Source organism: Squalius cephalus (genome assembly GCF_949319135.1).
Source record: "Squalius cephalus genome assembly, chromosome: 14".
Lineage (NCBI taxonomy): Eukaryota > Metazoa > Chordata > Actinopteri > Cypriniformes > Leuciscidae > Squalius > Squalius cephalus.
This window is the reverse complement of record NC_137135.1, coordinates 8,208,076-8,220,530: the sequence shown is the minus strand read 5'-3', so window position 1 is coordinate 8,220,530 and position 12,455 is coordinate 8,208,076. Positions and strand designations below refer to the sequence as shown.

General features: G+C 37.8%; 1 protein-coding gene across 1 annotated transcript; it reads right to left on the bottom strand.

The window, feature by feature from the left end:
• Positions 1 to 2,016: 2,016 nt before the first annotated feature.
• Positions 2,017 to 11,831, bottom strand: LOC307171403 (uncharacterized protein; the record flags this gene model as incomplete). The annotated part of the gene is made up of 3 exons (XM_079893011.1): positions 2,017 to 5,364; positions 11,541 to 11,720; positions 11,777 to 11,831. The coding sequence occupies 3 exons, from the start codon at positions 11,829 to 11,831 to the stop codon at positions 4,865 to 4,867; spliced, it is 735 nt and encodes a 244-aa protein (XP_079749137.1). The 3' UTR covers positions 2,017 to 4,864.
• Positions 11,832 to 12,455: the final 624 nt, after the last annotated feature.

Below are 12,455 nucleotides of genomic sequence, written 5' to 3'. Positions count from 1 at the left end.
TGTTACCGGATGGCCATTTGAACAGTGTGTGTAAGCAAATGGTTGAACCATGCAGCCGCAGTCAGTTGAAACACACAAGTCATTTTTTAACTCTGATAATAAGTGCAGTGATGGGGCCTAAATCCTGACTGAAACTCCTCATACAAGCCATTTCTCAGCAGAAATTAACATACAGTTGGGACGTCACTACTCATTCTAAGAGATCGGTCTATAATTAACCAGTTCTTTATTGATAATGGGGTTTGATAACTGCCAGCTTGGACGTTTTTGGGACTTCTCCTAAAGAAAGTGAAAAGTTAATAATGTGGTTCTGAGATTACAGAAAACACTTCTTATAAATGTATTTTAAATGCATTTTGGTATTGTTTTTTTTCACTAGGGGAGTCACTTCCAAATGTGATTTTATATCAGATCACCGGGAGTGCTGTAATACGGGGTCAGTTAACACTGCCAGTTTGACAAGTCAGAAAAGAGCTGTGGTGATGTCATCAATATCATATATTGTGTGAGAAGAGCAACATTGTACATTTTATGACCAAAAAACTGATTTTTATGAAGGATTTTTAAAAAATGTTTTATCAAGAATATTTTTTGCCTAGCAATCAAGCATACTGTATATACAGAGTTATTTGACGTGTATAACCTAAAGTAGCCGTTTCTCAAGTTTAATTTTAACATTCATGCTAACTTCAAACCCACATGCTATAAATGTTAGCTATGTTAAGGCTGCTTGGGGTGCGGATAGTTGTAACAGTTCATTAAAAATGTTTCAACCAATCCCTTATGATGATTCCAGTTATCAATCACATCCCGTTAAGACAAAATCATGTATTGTATTGTCCATTGAGGGATTTATGTGGTGAATATGTTTCCATCATAGTTTATGCGCAGGCCTTCTTATCGGATAAAAAGATTACCATCGTCATTTTCGCCTTCGGCATTTTTTGTGCACATTTTTTTGAATTTATGCACATCTCTGCGTTTCTATCCAACGTTTTTTATGTGATATTCCAAAATTCATATAAAAATAGGTGGATGGGCAACATAGCTTGTGACTGAATGTGCCAGGAATACAGTACACACACACGGCAGTTGTTTTGTGCTAAATTTAAAGTCCTTAAAGAAATACAACAGTGTTTTTTGTTCCTTTAAATTGTTCCCTTTATTCAAAACTGATTATTCTTGGTAAATTTAGATATTATGGATCTTATTTCACATCTATCCTCAGCTAGTTTTACAAACTCACACCGGTGGTGGGGCAGGCTGTAACAGCGGAACTCTTTGTCTTTAACATTAACTCAATAATCTGTAATGTGTAGTACACGTCCACATGAGTTTTATTTTATTTGACAAGTGGCTAGCGTGTATCAAATTTTGAAAGATATACCTTAAACAACCACCAACTAGTTACTGATGCTCAAACAAAAGGTGTTACTTTCATCCTTGGTCTCCCCCATATTCGATATATGGACATCAGACCTGCGTCTAAACGCATATATCCGATTCCCCTTGGTATTCCAAGCCACCATAAGGCGAGTGTGAAACCTTTGCCCACAAAGATCACTCTTTAATGTGGTATTATGAAGCAGACGTGCCTGTATGCGCTCGCACTAAAACTCACAACTTTTTTAACTGAGGTGGAAACTTTATAGTTAAGAAATGGCACACACACAGAAACATTTAGTGCATAGAAAGTGGTTTTCAACCTCTGCCCTGTGAATTAAAAAATAAAAATAAAACAGCTTTTCTATACATTATTGGCTTCTGAGCAATTAGGAGATAACTTTGTTGTTTTTGTAACTCTCTCTCTCTCTCTCTCTCTCTCTCTCTCTCTCTCTCTCTCTCTCTCTCTCTCTCTCTCTCTCTCTCTCTCTCTCTCTCTCTCTCTCTCTCTCTCTCTCAGCCATTTGTAGGTTGATTCCTATGAAATGTGTAAACATTTAAACATTTCTTGTGTACTGTTTGAGTATCCTGACACAGAATTCGTCAGAAATTACACACACCACCTTTAAGGTATTATTGCTTTATTTACTATTACAGAAATTTGCAGGAACTATAAATGACCAGTAAATGAATTGTCTTTTTTTACCATAATTTATTCATGATACAAGAATGTTTTCTCTCTACACAAATTATCACAGTTTATTATGTAAAAAAATGTGTTTAAAAATCTCAAACTATCAAAGGCTTGAAAAATAAACCAATGCATTTAAAAATCAACCCCAGTATGAAGGACATAAACTGTCATATATACATTTACTTTTCATTTTCATTCAGGATGTCTTGATACTTTTTAAGCAACCCAGTTTTAAGGAAGATTTGTTCATTTAGTCTACATATTACTAAACTGCTAATAGACTCTGGACTTACACTGAAGACATTTAAATGCTTTGACATTGTGTTGTTTTCAGAAATCATTTTCATAATTGTAATTTTTGTTTGTTCCCCTTCTGAAAAGACAGGCGGTAAATCAGTATGAATCCCCATACCGGTTTTGCATGGTTTTGTGGCTGGTCAAGCTGATGTACCAGCAGAGCCAAGATGCTGACCAGCAAAACTAAGATGGTTTGACGTAAATCTAGTAGACCTCGCTATAGTGAAGCTAATGAAGCAGCCTGGTGGTACCAGCTTCCCATGCTGGGGACGAGGGTAGGGTTGCACCAAGCATTGGCAAGGTTTTCTAAGGGCTTACTTTAAGGGATCGTTTACTCACCATCATGTCATTCCAAAAAAAATTAAAACTTGAGTGTTGCCTAGTAGGTTATTAAGTAATTAGAAGTCGGTTGTTAAGGTTGTTAATAACTTTTGTTTCACGTAATTAACGGTAAAAATAAAGTTTCCACTGAAATAAGTTTCTTAGGGCCAGATTTACTAAACAGGGCAAATTAGCGTGAGAAAGCACTTCCAAAAAAATGCAGATGGGAGTGGAAAGTTCTGTTCCTGATCTACTAACAATGAGCAAATTAAAGAACACAGACACAGTTGGATCATTTCCATAATGACCAACACAATCTACCAAGAGCAGTGCAAATTTCAAGACGTGCTTTTTTGCTAGGCTAGATTATTGTAATGCTATTATGGGTGGTTGCCCTGCATGATTAATAAACAAACTACAGCTAGTTCAAAACGCAGCAGCTCGAGTTCTTACCAGAACCAGGAAGTATGACCATATTAGCCCAGTTCTGTCAAAACTGCACTGGCTCCCTATTAAACATCGTATAAATTTTAAAATATTGCTAATTACTTACAAAGCACTAAATGGTTTAGCTCCGCAGTACTTGAGCGAGCTCTTAACGCATTATAGTCCGTCACGTCTATTGCGATCTCAAAACTCCGGCCAGTTGATAATACCTAGAATATCAAAATCGACTGCTGGCGGTAGATCCTTTTCCTATTTAGCACCAAAACTTTGGAACAGTCTTCCTACCATTGTCCGGGAAGCAGACACACTCTGTCAGTTCAAATCTAGATTAAAGACACATCTCTTTGACATAGCATTCACATAATACATTATAGACTTCTATAATTCAGTGTTAGGCTGCATAGATTAGGTCAGCCGGAACCGGGAACACTTCCCATAAATCCTGATGTACTCGTTACATCATAAGAAGAATGTCGTCTATGCTAATATTAGTCTCTCTGTTTATCCCGAGGTTTACCGCAGTTCGCCGGATCCAGGCCGTATCCAGATCTGATGCGCCTGCATGGACGTGACGACAACACAGTCCTGAAGTGTCAACTAGGCTCTTCCCTGTGAAGGCCTCCCTCCCCTCCCTTTACCTCTCTACAGATAAAGCGTTATCGGGATAATTCCAGTTTGCGTGGCTAAGCGAAAGTGATAAAAATTCTGTATTATAAATTTTAAGGCCAAACAAGTAGTTAGTTGAGGGTTGGTTTATAGGAAAGGACTACACGCCTGCGCACATATATTCAAATGCACATACCTATAGACTGAACTCGTAATACGCATGTGCACCCCATCGGCATTCTCACTGGTTCGTGTTTTTGAAGTTTGCGCAGAAAGAACTTAAGAGTTTTCTGTTAAAACGGTGTTGTGTTAGCGGCCCCTAAGTTAATAACTAATGATCGCAACGAGTGAATCAATCAAAAATAACTTTAGCTGTACAATAACTTTATTCTAGAGCTGCTATAAAGCCTAAACAATCTCTGTTACTTTAATTTCCTATTATCTCTGTAAAGCCGCTTTAGAACAATCTACATTGTTAAAAGCGATATATAAATGAAGATGACTTGACTTGACTTTTGGGTGGTAAATAATGGCGCAAAAAAACAGTAAATTGACGAGCACAAACTCTCCTAACATAAATTTTGCGCCTGAAAGTACTCCTACTACCTTACTCCTACAAATGCATATGCAATAAGGCCAGCCGAAAAATAACTGTCCACACTTTTTCAGCGCTAATTTCTCACTGCCTGTCTTTAGTAAATCCTGACAGTAGTTTTTTAACGCCAAAAGAGGGTTTACGCTGGCGCAAGCTGTTAGTAAATCTGGCCCATTATCTTAAAATAACAAAAGTATTTGTATGCAAGTAACTTTCAGAAACTATATATAAAATGAATAAGTAGCAATACATAAAGATTGATTCAAGAAAAACAATAAATGACATTTATTTGTTTAGATTGTGTGGGGTTTTTTGGCATGCAAAACTGAGTGAACCACACAGAGGTGCAGTGCTGTTTTGATCAGGTTTGTGTTGAAGAGCCTCAAGTCATTTATTCACATTATATAACTTAGTGCTCCTTTACGCCACAACTAGGCAAAGTAACTTACACAGGCCTATGGTACAGCTCCACCCAGAACCCAAAACAATGCTGGTGTTTTCAGCAGGGTGGTTTATCCATATTACTCATATTTTTTGAGCAGATCGCTCTGCCAGTGCCTCTTGCGATCAGGGAATATTTTTGGTATGCGGATTTTCCTGAAATCCTCGATGCATTTCTTCAACTCGTCCTCCATCACCTTCTTCTCGTCTTCTTCTGGGTCTTTGCATATCGGTCCACCATTCTCTCTGGTAATGGAGGTGGTGGTGGAGGTCACGGTGTTGGTGACTGTGGGTCGGGGAAGTGTTTTCAGAGACAAAGTGGTGGGGCGTGCAGGACTGAGAGCGGGCAGTGGAGGGGGGCTCGGGTCCCGTGGCAGGGGCAGGACAGGGCTGTCCAGGGGTGGAAGGGGTGGGGGCAGGGGTGGAAGGGATTCTGAAAGAGATTCATTGTCCAGGTCAAGGGCATTATGTGTGTCATCAAGGCTACAGACTTTAGATATATGTGGGTTATATATGATCTCCTCCACTGCTTCCTCAAGATCTGGATCACTGAAGCAGGGCGACAGGGATGATTTGCCTCCTGTCAATAGAAGAAAAAAAAACTGAAATTAAATTATATTAATTACACATATCTATGTAAATGTATTTGATGATGAATGGAGCAGCAAATATACAGAAGCACTGAATAATGGCTTTGTGATTTTTTAAGAGTTATACAGTATAAATAACATATATTTTATTAAAAACAGAGAATACAAAAAGTCCTTTATTATTATTTACTTAAATTGAAAAGTAATCAAATGGAAAAGTAATCAAGATAACAAAGTATAACAAAATATAAGATTACGCAACATTTTAGTTAATTTTTTATTCATAATAATTCTATTAAATTTAATTCAACAATTTTTTTTAAAAGATAATTTGTTTTCAAATATCAGATGTTTATATGACATTAAAAAAATAAAATGATTTGTATTTAAAAAAGTGGTTAAAAGAAGCTTTTTTAATTAAGTATTGGTTTTAAAATACTAAAGAATAGACAATAAATGTGCATTACACATTAAACATGAAATCTTTAAACATTTTCATCATCCGAATGCCATTGTGAATCATTAGCTTTAAAACATACAAAAATATTTGTAATCATGCAATTGTCACGGTTAAGCGGCTGAAGAGAAACGCACGATGAAGAAGGATTCAATTCCAATAATCTTTAATCCAAAAGCATGAGGGAAACATATAGGGGAACAGAATAGCACACTCTAACACAGGTGACATGAACATTAATACAGACTCAGACTGAAGGCTTGTATACAAAGCAAACAAGGGAGCAAACAAGATAATTAACTAGGTCATTGACAAGGCACAGGTGAATGGGATTGACTAATGAAACATATGAGGAAAACTGGGTCAAACGGAAAACACAGAAGACAAATCCAAAAACAAAGGCAAAACACACATATCCCTGACAGCAATGTGATGAAAAAAAAAAAAAGTATACTAAATGCATGTAAAAAGCAGACCACACCACAGATTTAAAGCGAACTGCACTCAAATCATTCCCTGACTTGTTCTAAGTGTGATTCGCTTTAGAGTCCAATGTGGAAATTCTGGCTGGTCTTTTGGACAGGGTAAACAGTTTATCCTCCCAGAGGTCCCTCTGCTTTTGATCTACTCCTGTGGAGGCCAGAGGGGCTTCATAGAGAATATTAAATTACATCCACATGAAAATGTTTGCATTTTCAAAGCTTTGTCTCTGCTTTGAAAAAGCATTTGGACACTTATGTCACAAAATGTCTGAAGGTCATTGCTTAAGATACAAAATATCAAAGCTAGTGTCATCTGTCCTCAAATGCTCCTAGAGTTTTTTCTGAACTTTTCTGAATCATTTTTTGCGATCACTTTTAATCAACTGCTGTTTTGGTGATTTTTAGTGGATGCATGAAGTCAGGTCTTGTATCCATAGGTTCACTGTAGTGACATATCACTTTAACTATGAACACTGATGCTTCACAAAAACAATGTGCCATGATACTAGTCTCAATTATATTTATTGATTTTATCATTTTATTTTATACAATTTGTTCGCTTATTGTTATTACCTTTATTTATATAGTGCTTCATGTGATGCAGATTGTTTCAAAGCAGCTTGTGCGTAAAACTTACAGTGATAAACAGGAAAATAATGATCAATGATGCAAACAGAATTCAATTCAAATTCATGTCAAACCCCAAATCACAGCCTTTGTTGATAGAAGAATCTGTAGTCCATCCTATAGAGACTATGTTTGTTCCCCGAATAGTGAGGTCAAAAAATTAATCAATTATAGGATCTAGAAAAAATCTGATCATGATTAAACCAGAAAATCACAAAATAAGTGAACAAAAACTATTTCTAAAGCTTAGTCTCTTAAACATTAGATCACTCACACCTAAGGCAGTTATTGTGTATGAAATGATCACAGATAATAGTTTTGATGTACTGAAACCTGGCTTAAATGTCTATATTAGTCTTAGTCTACTCTACCAGGCTACTGTTATTAGCACGAGCCCTGTCTGATTGGTCATGGAGGCGGTGTTGCAACAATCTGTAGAGATATCATTGTTACTCAGAAAACAGGACACAGGTTTAATTCATTTGTGCTTGTGCTAAATGTTACACTTTTAGATATAAGGAAAAAATCACTGCTATCTCTTGCTTTGGCTACTGTGTATAGACCTCTAGGGCCCTATGCTGATTTCCTAAAAGACTTTGCGGATTTCCTCTCAAACCTATTTGTCAATGTCGATAAAGTGCTGATTGTCATAGATTTTAACATTCACATAGATAATGCAAATTATGCACTAGGAGTTGCATTTAAAGATTTTGGCACTATCTTCTCTAGTTCATTAGAAACCGTTGCACCCATCAGATTAAAACAGTTTAGAGACAAAGGTACTCTGGTACATGGTATTGCTCATGCTCTCAATAGAGAAACTCATAACCTAGAGCGCAAATGGAAACACACTAATTTAGAGGTCTTTAGATGGAAAGACAGTTTGTCCCACTATAAAAAGGCTCTAAAAGCCTCCAGGGCCGAGCATATCCGCAAAACTCATGGAAAATAACCAAAACAATCCAAGGTATTTATTTAGTCCAATCGCTACATTAACAAATAAACAGACGTCACTTGAACTGATTATTCCAACACAGTTTAGCAATGACTTTATGAATTTCTTCACTGAGAAAATCAGAAGCATCAAAAATACAATTGTCAATGTAAAACCTTTGACAGCGTTTTATGATTCAGCTACTCAAGAAAAATTGCAGTGCTTTCCAACTACAGGGCAGAAAGAGCTAAATAAACTTATCATTGCATCTAAACCAACAACATTTTTATTAGATCAATAAACTACTGAAAGAGTTGTTACCTGTAGCAAAAGAGCCACTTCTCAACATTATTCACTCGTCTCAATTACAACCCCATTTCAAATCTTCCATTTATGTCTAAAATACTAGAAAAAGTGATGTCTGCTCAACTGTGCTTTTTCTCCCCCCAAAAAAGAAGACATTTATAAAAAAAAATCAGTCTAGATTCAGCACAGACACTGTGTTTGTTAAAATGACACTACTTTGATTACTTCTAGCTTCTGGCCAAGGCTGTATCTCAACACTAGCTTTATTTGCTCCTTTATTTGTACATACTGTATCTGACCGTTAACATTTTGATATTTAAATGGGGAATTATTCAAGTTAACATCAGTAAATTATGGAGTGCTGCAAGTGTCTGTTTTAGGCCCTCTGCAATTCTCAATATACATGTTGCCCCTTAATATTAAAAAAAAAACATGGAATTAATTTCCACTGTTATGCTGTTGATACTCAGTTAAATATTTCATCATGTCCAGATGAAATCTCTAAATTGTCCGAGTTGACAGAGTGTATTAAAGATATAAAATATCGGATGACCAGTAATTTTCTTCTATTAATTTCAGATAGAGGTATTATTTATTGGACCAAAAACCTGTGAACAGAATCTCTTAGAATACAATTTGCATTTGAAAGGGTGTACTGTTACTTCATCCTCTACAACAAAAGACCTGAGGCCAGTTGCATAAGCATAGCCATTATGTTAGGACAGTGTCTTAAGATCTAGTGTGACCCACTACCCAGTTAGTCAAGTGTCAGTCAGTCTTACTTTTCGGTATCAAATTAGGCCAATGTACATTTTTATTAATTTAAAAAGTTATGAACAGTCCTGTTCACAACAGACTGTTTAACAGTCTTGAACAGTCTTGTTCATGAAAAAAAAAAAAAGATGACTACGTTGTATGAGTAGTCTAAGCAGTTTATGCAACCGGCCCCTGGGTGTTATATTAGACAGAAATATTTCATGATATTTCATGTTACAAAAACAGCCTTCTTCCACCTCAGAAACATTGCTAAGCTATGGAACATGCTATCTGTTTTTGATGCAGAAAACGTAGTTCATGCATTCCTGACCTCTAGACTAGATTACTGTAATGCATTACTAGCTGGTTGTCCTGCATCCTCAATGAACAAGCTACAATTAAACCAAAATGCAGCTGCTAGAGTTCTTACTATGTGAAGAAAATATGATCATATACAGTAGCCCCAATTTTATCCTCTCTGGTTACCTATTAAGTGCTGTATCAATTACAAAGTATTACTACTGACCTATAAGCCAGTAAATGGTTTAGCTCCTGTGTATTTAACTGATCTTCTATTGCCCTACAATCCATCATGCTCTTTAAGGTCACAAAACTCTGGACTTTTGGTAGTACCCAGGATATCTAAGACCACTAAAGGAGGGAGAGCGTTTTCTAATTTGGCTCCTAAACTCTGGAATAGCCTTCCTGATAATGTTTTGGGCTCAGACTCGCGCTCCCAGTTTAAATCTAGATTAAAGACACATCTCTTTAGCCAATCATTCACATAATGCATCTTATAACCTTGTACTCCAGTTATATCAGACCAAAAGCACGTTACTATCTATTGCTTGAAATGTTATGAACAGCAGCTACAATATTATTTTACATTTGCTTTCTGTTTCTATCTTGGGATGCCCATAATTAGAGATTATGCCAACTCCAGTTTGGATCCAGACCCAACACCTGTGAAGAGATGACTCCAACTCCTGCCAGGACTTCATTATGACTCCAACTCTGAATCAACATGCACCAATGCTACATTTTCTATATATTGTAATTAAATCACAACTTGTAATAATTTGTTTAATGAGCTCATTGTTTTTGCCTAAATGAATACATGATGTTAGCTAACTACATGATTTGTATCATCTTAGAACTGTACATTTCTGACATATGAACATTACTTTGGCAATGAAGACATTTTTGTAATGCATTATCTGTAAAGCTGCTTTGAAACAATGTGTATTGTTAAAAGTGCTATACAAATAAATGTAAACTGAATTGAATTGAATTCTGATGTAAAGCAGTTCTGAATAGACAATAGTGGCATTATTCAGTTGAAGCCAGTTCACTGTTGACTCAGTTCAGTTCAATAACTGTGTAAATTTCATTTCAAAGAGTTCAATTCAGCTATAAGCAGCTCTACAAAAGACAATAATGTTGTTATTCAGCTTGAGTCAGTTCAATATTGATTTAGTTCAGATCATAACAGTGTTGATGTTGCAAAATTTGTCAAGTATGAAAGAAAGTCGAATCAGCTATAAACCCAGACAGCAACACAGTGTCGGCCCACATCCGGCCCACATCTGGTACGTGTTGAATCCACATGTACGAGATGTTTCCCTGATCTGGGCCGACACTCTGGGAAGAAGCTCTGCAGAAAAAAGTGGTGTCATCATCCAGATTTTGTTGACAAGTGTGCTTGAATAGTAACAATTTATTTCGATAGTCCACTTTAAATACTAACTAGTAACTTTGCAACTACATGTCATCTAGCAGTCATCAGAGTATTAGTAGACTGTCTGCTTAATCTGCTAACAATTTATTTTGATGGTCCCCAACAGACACTCTACTGACTAATTTTGTAACTAACATAGCAGTCTACTATAGTCTACTAATACTCTAATGAGAGATTGACATGGACCACCATCTGCCCCGCGTACAGGGAGCTGCTTGATGTAATGGCCAGTGCCATGGACAGGCTCAGTCTGGTCTGGGCGTGTGAGAAGCAGGAGGTTGCTCGTGGCTGATTGGATGAGCAATTCCTCGTGGGCCCTCCCTCGTGCCCTTGCTGTTTCTCTCGGACCTTCACACTGACGTGGAAAGGTCCTGGAAGTATCCACACTCGGCACGCATTTTTCCCTTCCAACGTTCCAATTATTAAAATGTGGAGGGATTATGCGAGTAATTTTGTGTATGTATGTGAGAATGCCCCCTGTAGAAGAGAAACTAACTTGATATCTCTCGCAGAGTGTGATATCCTCAATAAGGGCTCCGGTCTTACCATCGAAGCTGTCAGATCACCTCGTGGGTAAGGCTATGCAGCTGTGGGCCAGGCTTGTGGTGCCTGCAGGGGCGTAGTTTGTGGGGGGGTTGGGGGGGAGATAACCCCCCCAATATTTAAATCTATGCATTACAACCCCCCCAATATTTATACCATGATCACATGAAAAATATGCAGACCCAAATTTCAACCCCCCCAATGTTCAAACCAAATCTACACCCTTGGGTGCCTTGAACACTATTGCAGTGTTGCAGACCAAGCAGACCTTAAAGATTGAAATCAGGTCCAGGGATTATCTCCTGAGGTGGTGGCTGACCTACGCAGTACCACAGATTTGGCTCTCCGTGCCACTAAACAGACAACCTCTGCCATCGGGTGCTCGATGGCGGCAATGGTGGTCACGGAGAGGCACCTGTGGCTGAATCTGTCAGGGATCAATGAGCAGGAGAAAATCTGATCCTGAAATGCCCCAATCTCACCCTCTTGGCTTTTCGGCATCTCTGTTGAGACAGAAATATCACACAAACCCTCCATGTCTTCTTCTTCTATAGTCTACCTTTGAACCTTCTGAAACTCAGAGACAGGGTCAGAAGGCCAGCGTAGTTGGTCATGCCCCCCTTCCTATGAGTAGGGGGCAGAAAGCCCAACAGAAGTGCAGAAGTGAACAAGACCTCAGGGAATTGATTACTCAGAGAGATTCAGAAAGAGGAAAACAGAATGACTACATGTGATGTGATAATCATTTTATCACTTCCACTCCAGCATTGCAGCGGGGAGTGGTTAAATATATTACACTTCCTTGTCAAGCTTGTGGTAATTATATCAACCGTTGCAAATAATTGGCACAGGATTACAGCAGGTGTTTAAAAGAAAAGAAATGAAACCGCTCTCTGCTGCTTGTTTCTCCATCAGGTGCAGTGCTGTAAATTTCATGAGAATAGAAAGGATAGTGCGCACCCCCCGTCCCTGTGGATGGTTGCTGTATTGACTTGAAGCTTGCTGAATGAGAGTAGCTTTGGGCAAAGTTTTGCATGCCACACTCCCATTAACCACCCTCTCCGATCATTCAGTTGGAGTTTAAAGTAAGGGAAATGCTTCCCCCTAAATAGGTTATCAGGGTATGAGCTGGGTAAATAGGAATTATGAGAACAGAACACTTTGCGTTCCATTCTTATTACGTTTCATTGCCATGCTTTAGGGCATGCCTGCATGTCTCCTTCAAACAAAAGAGTTGA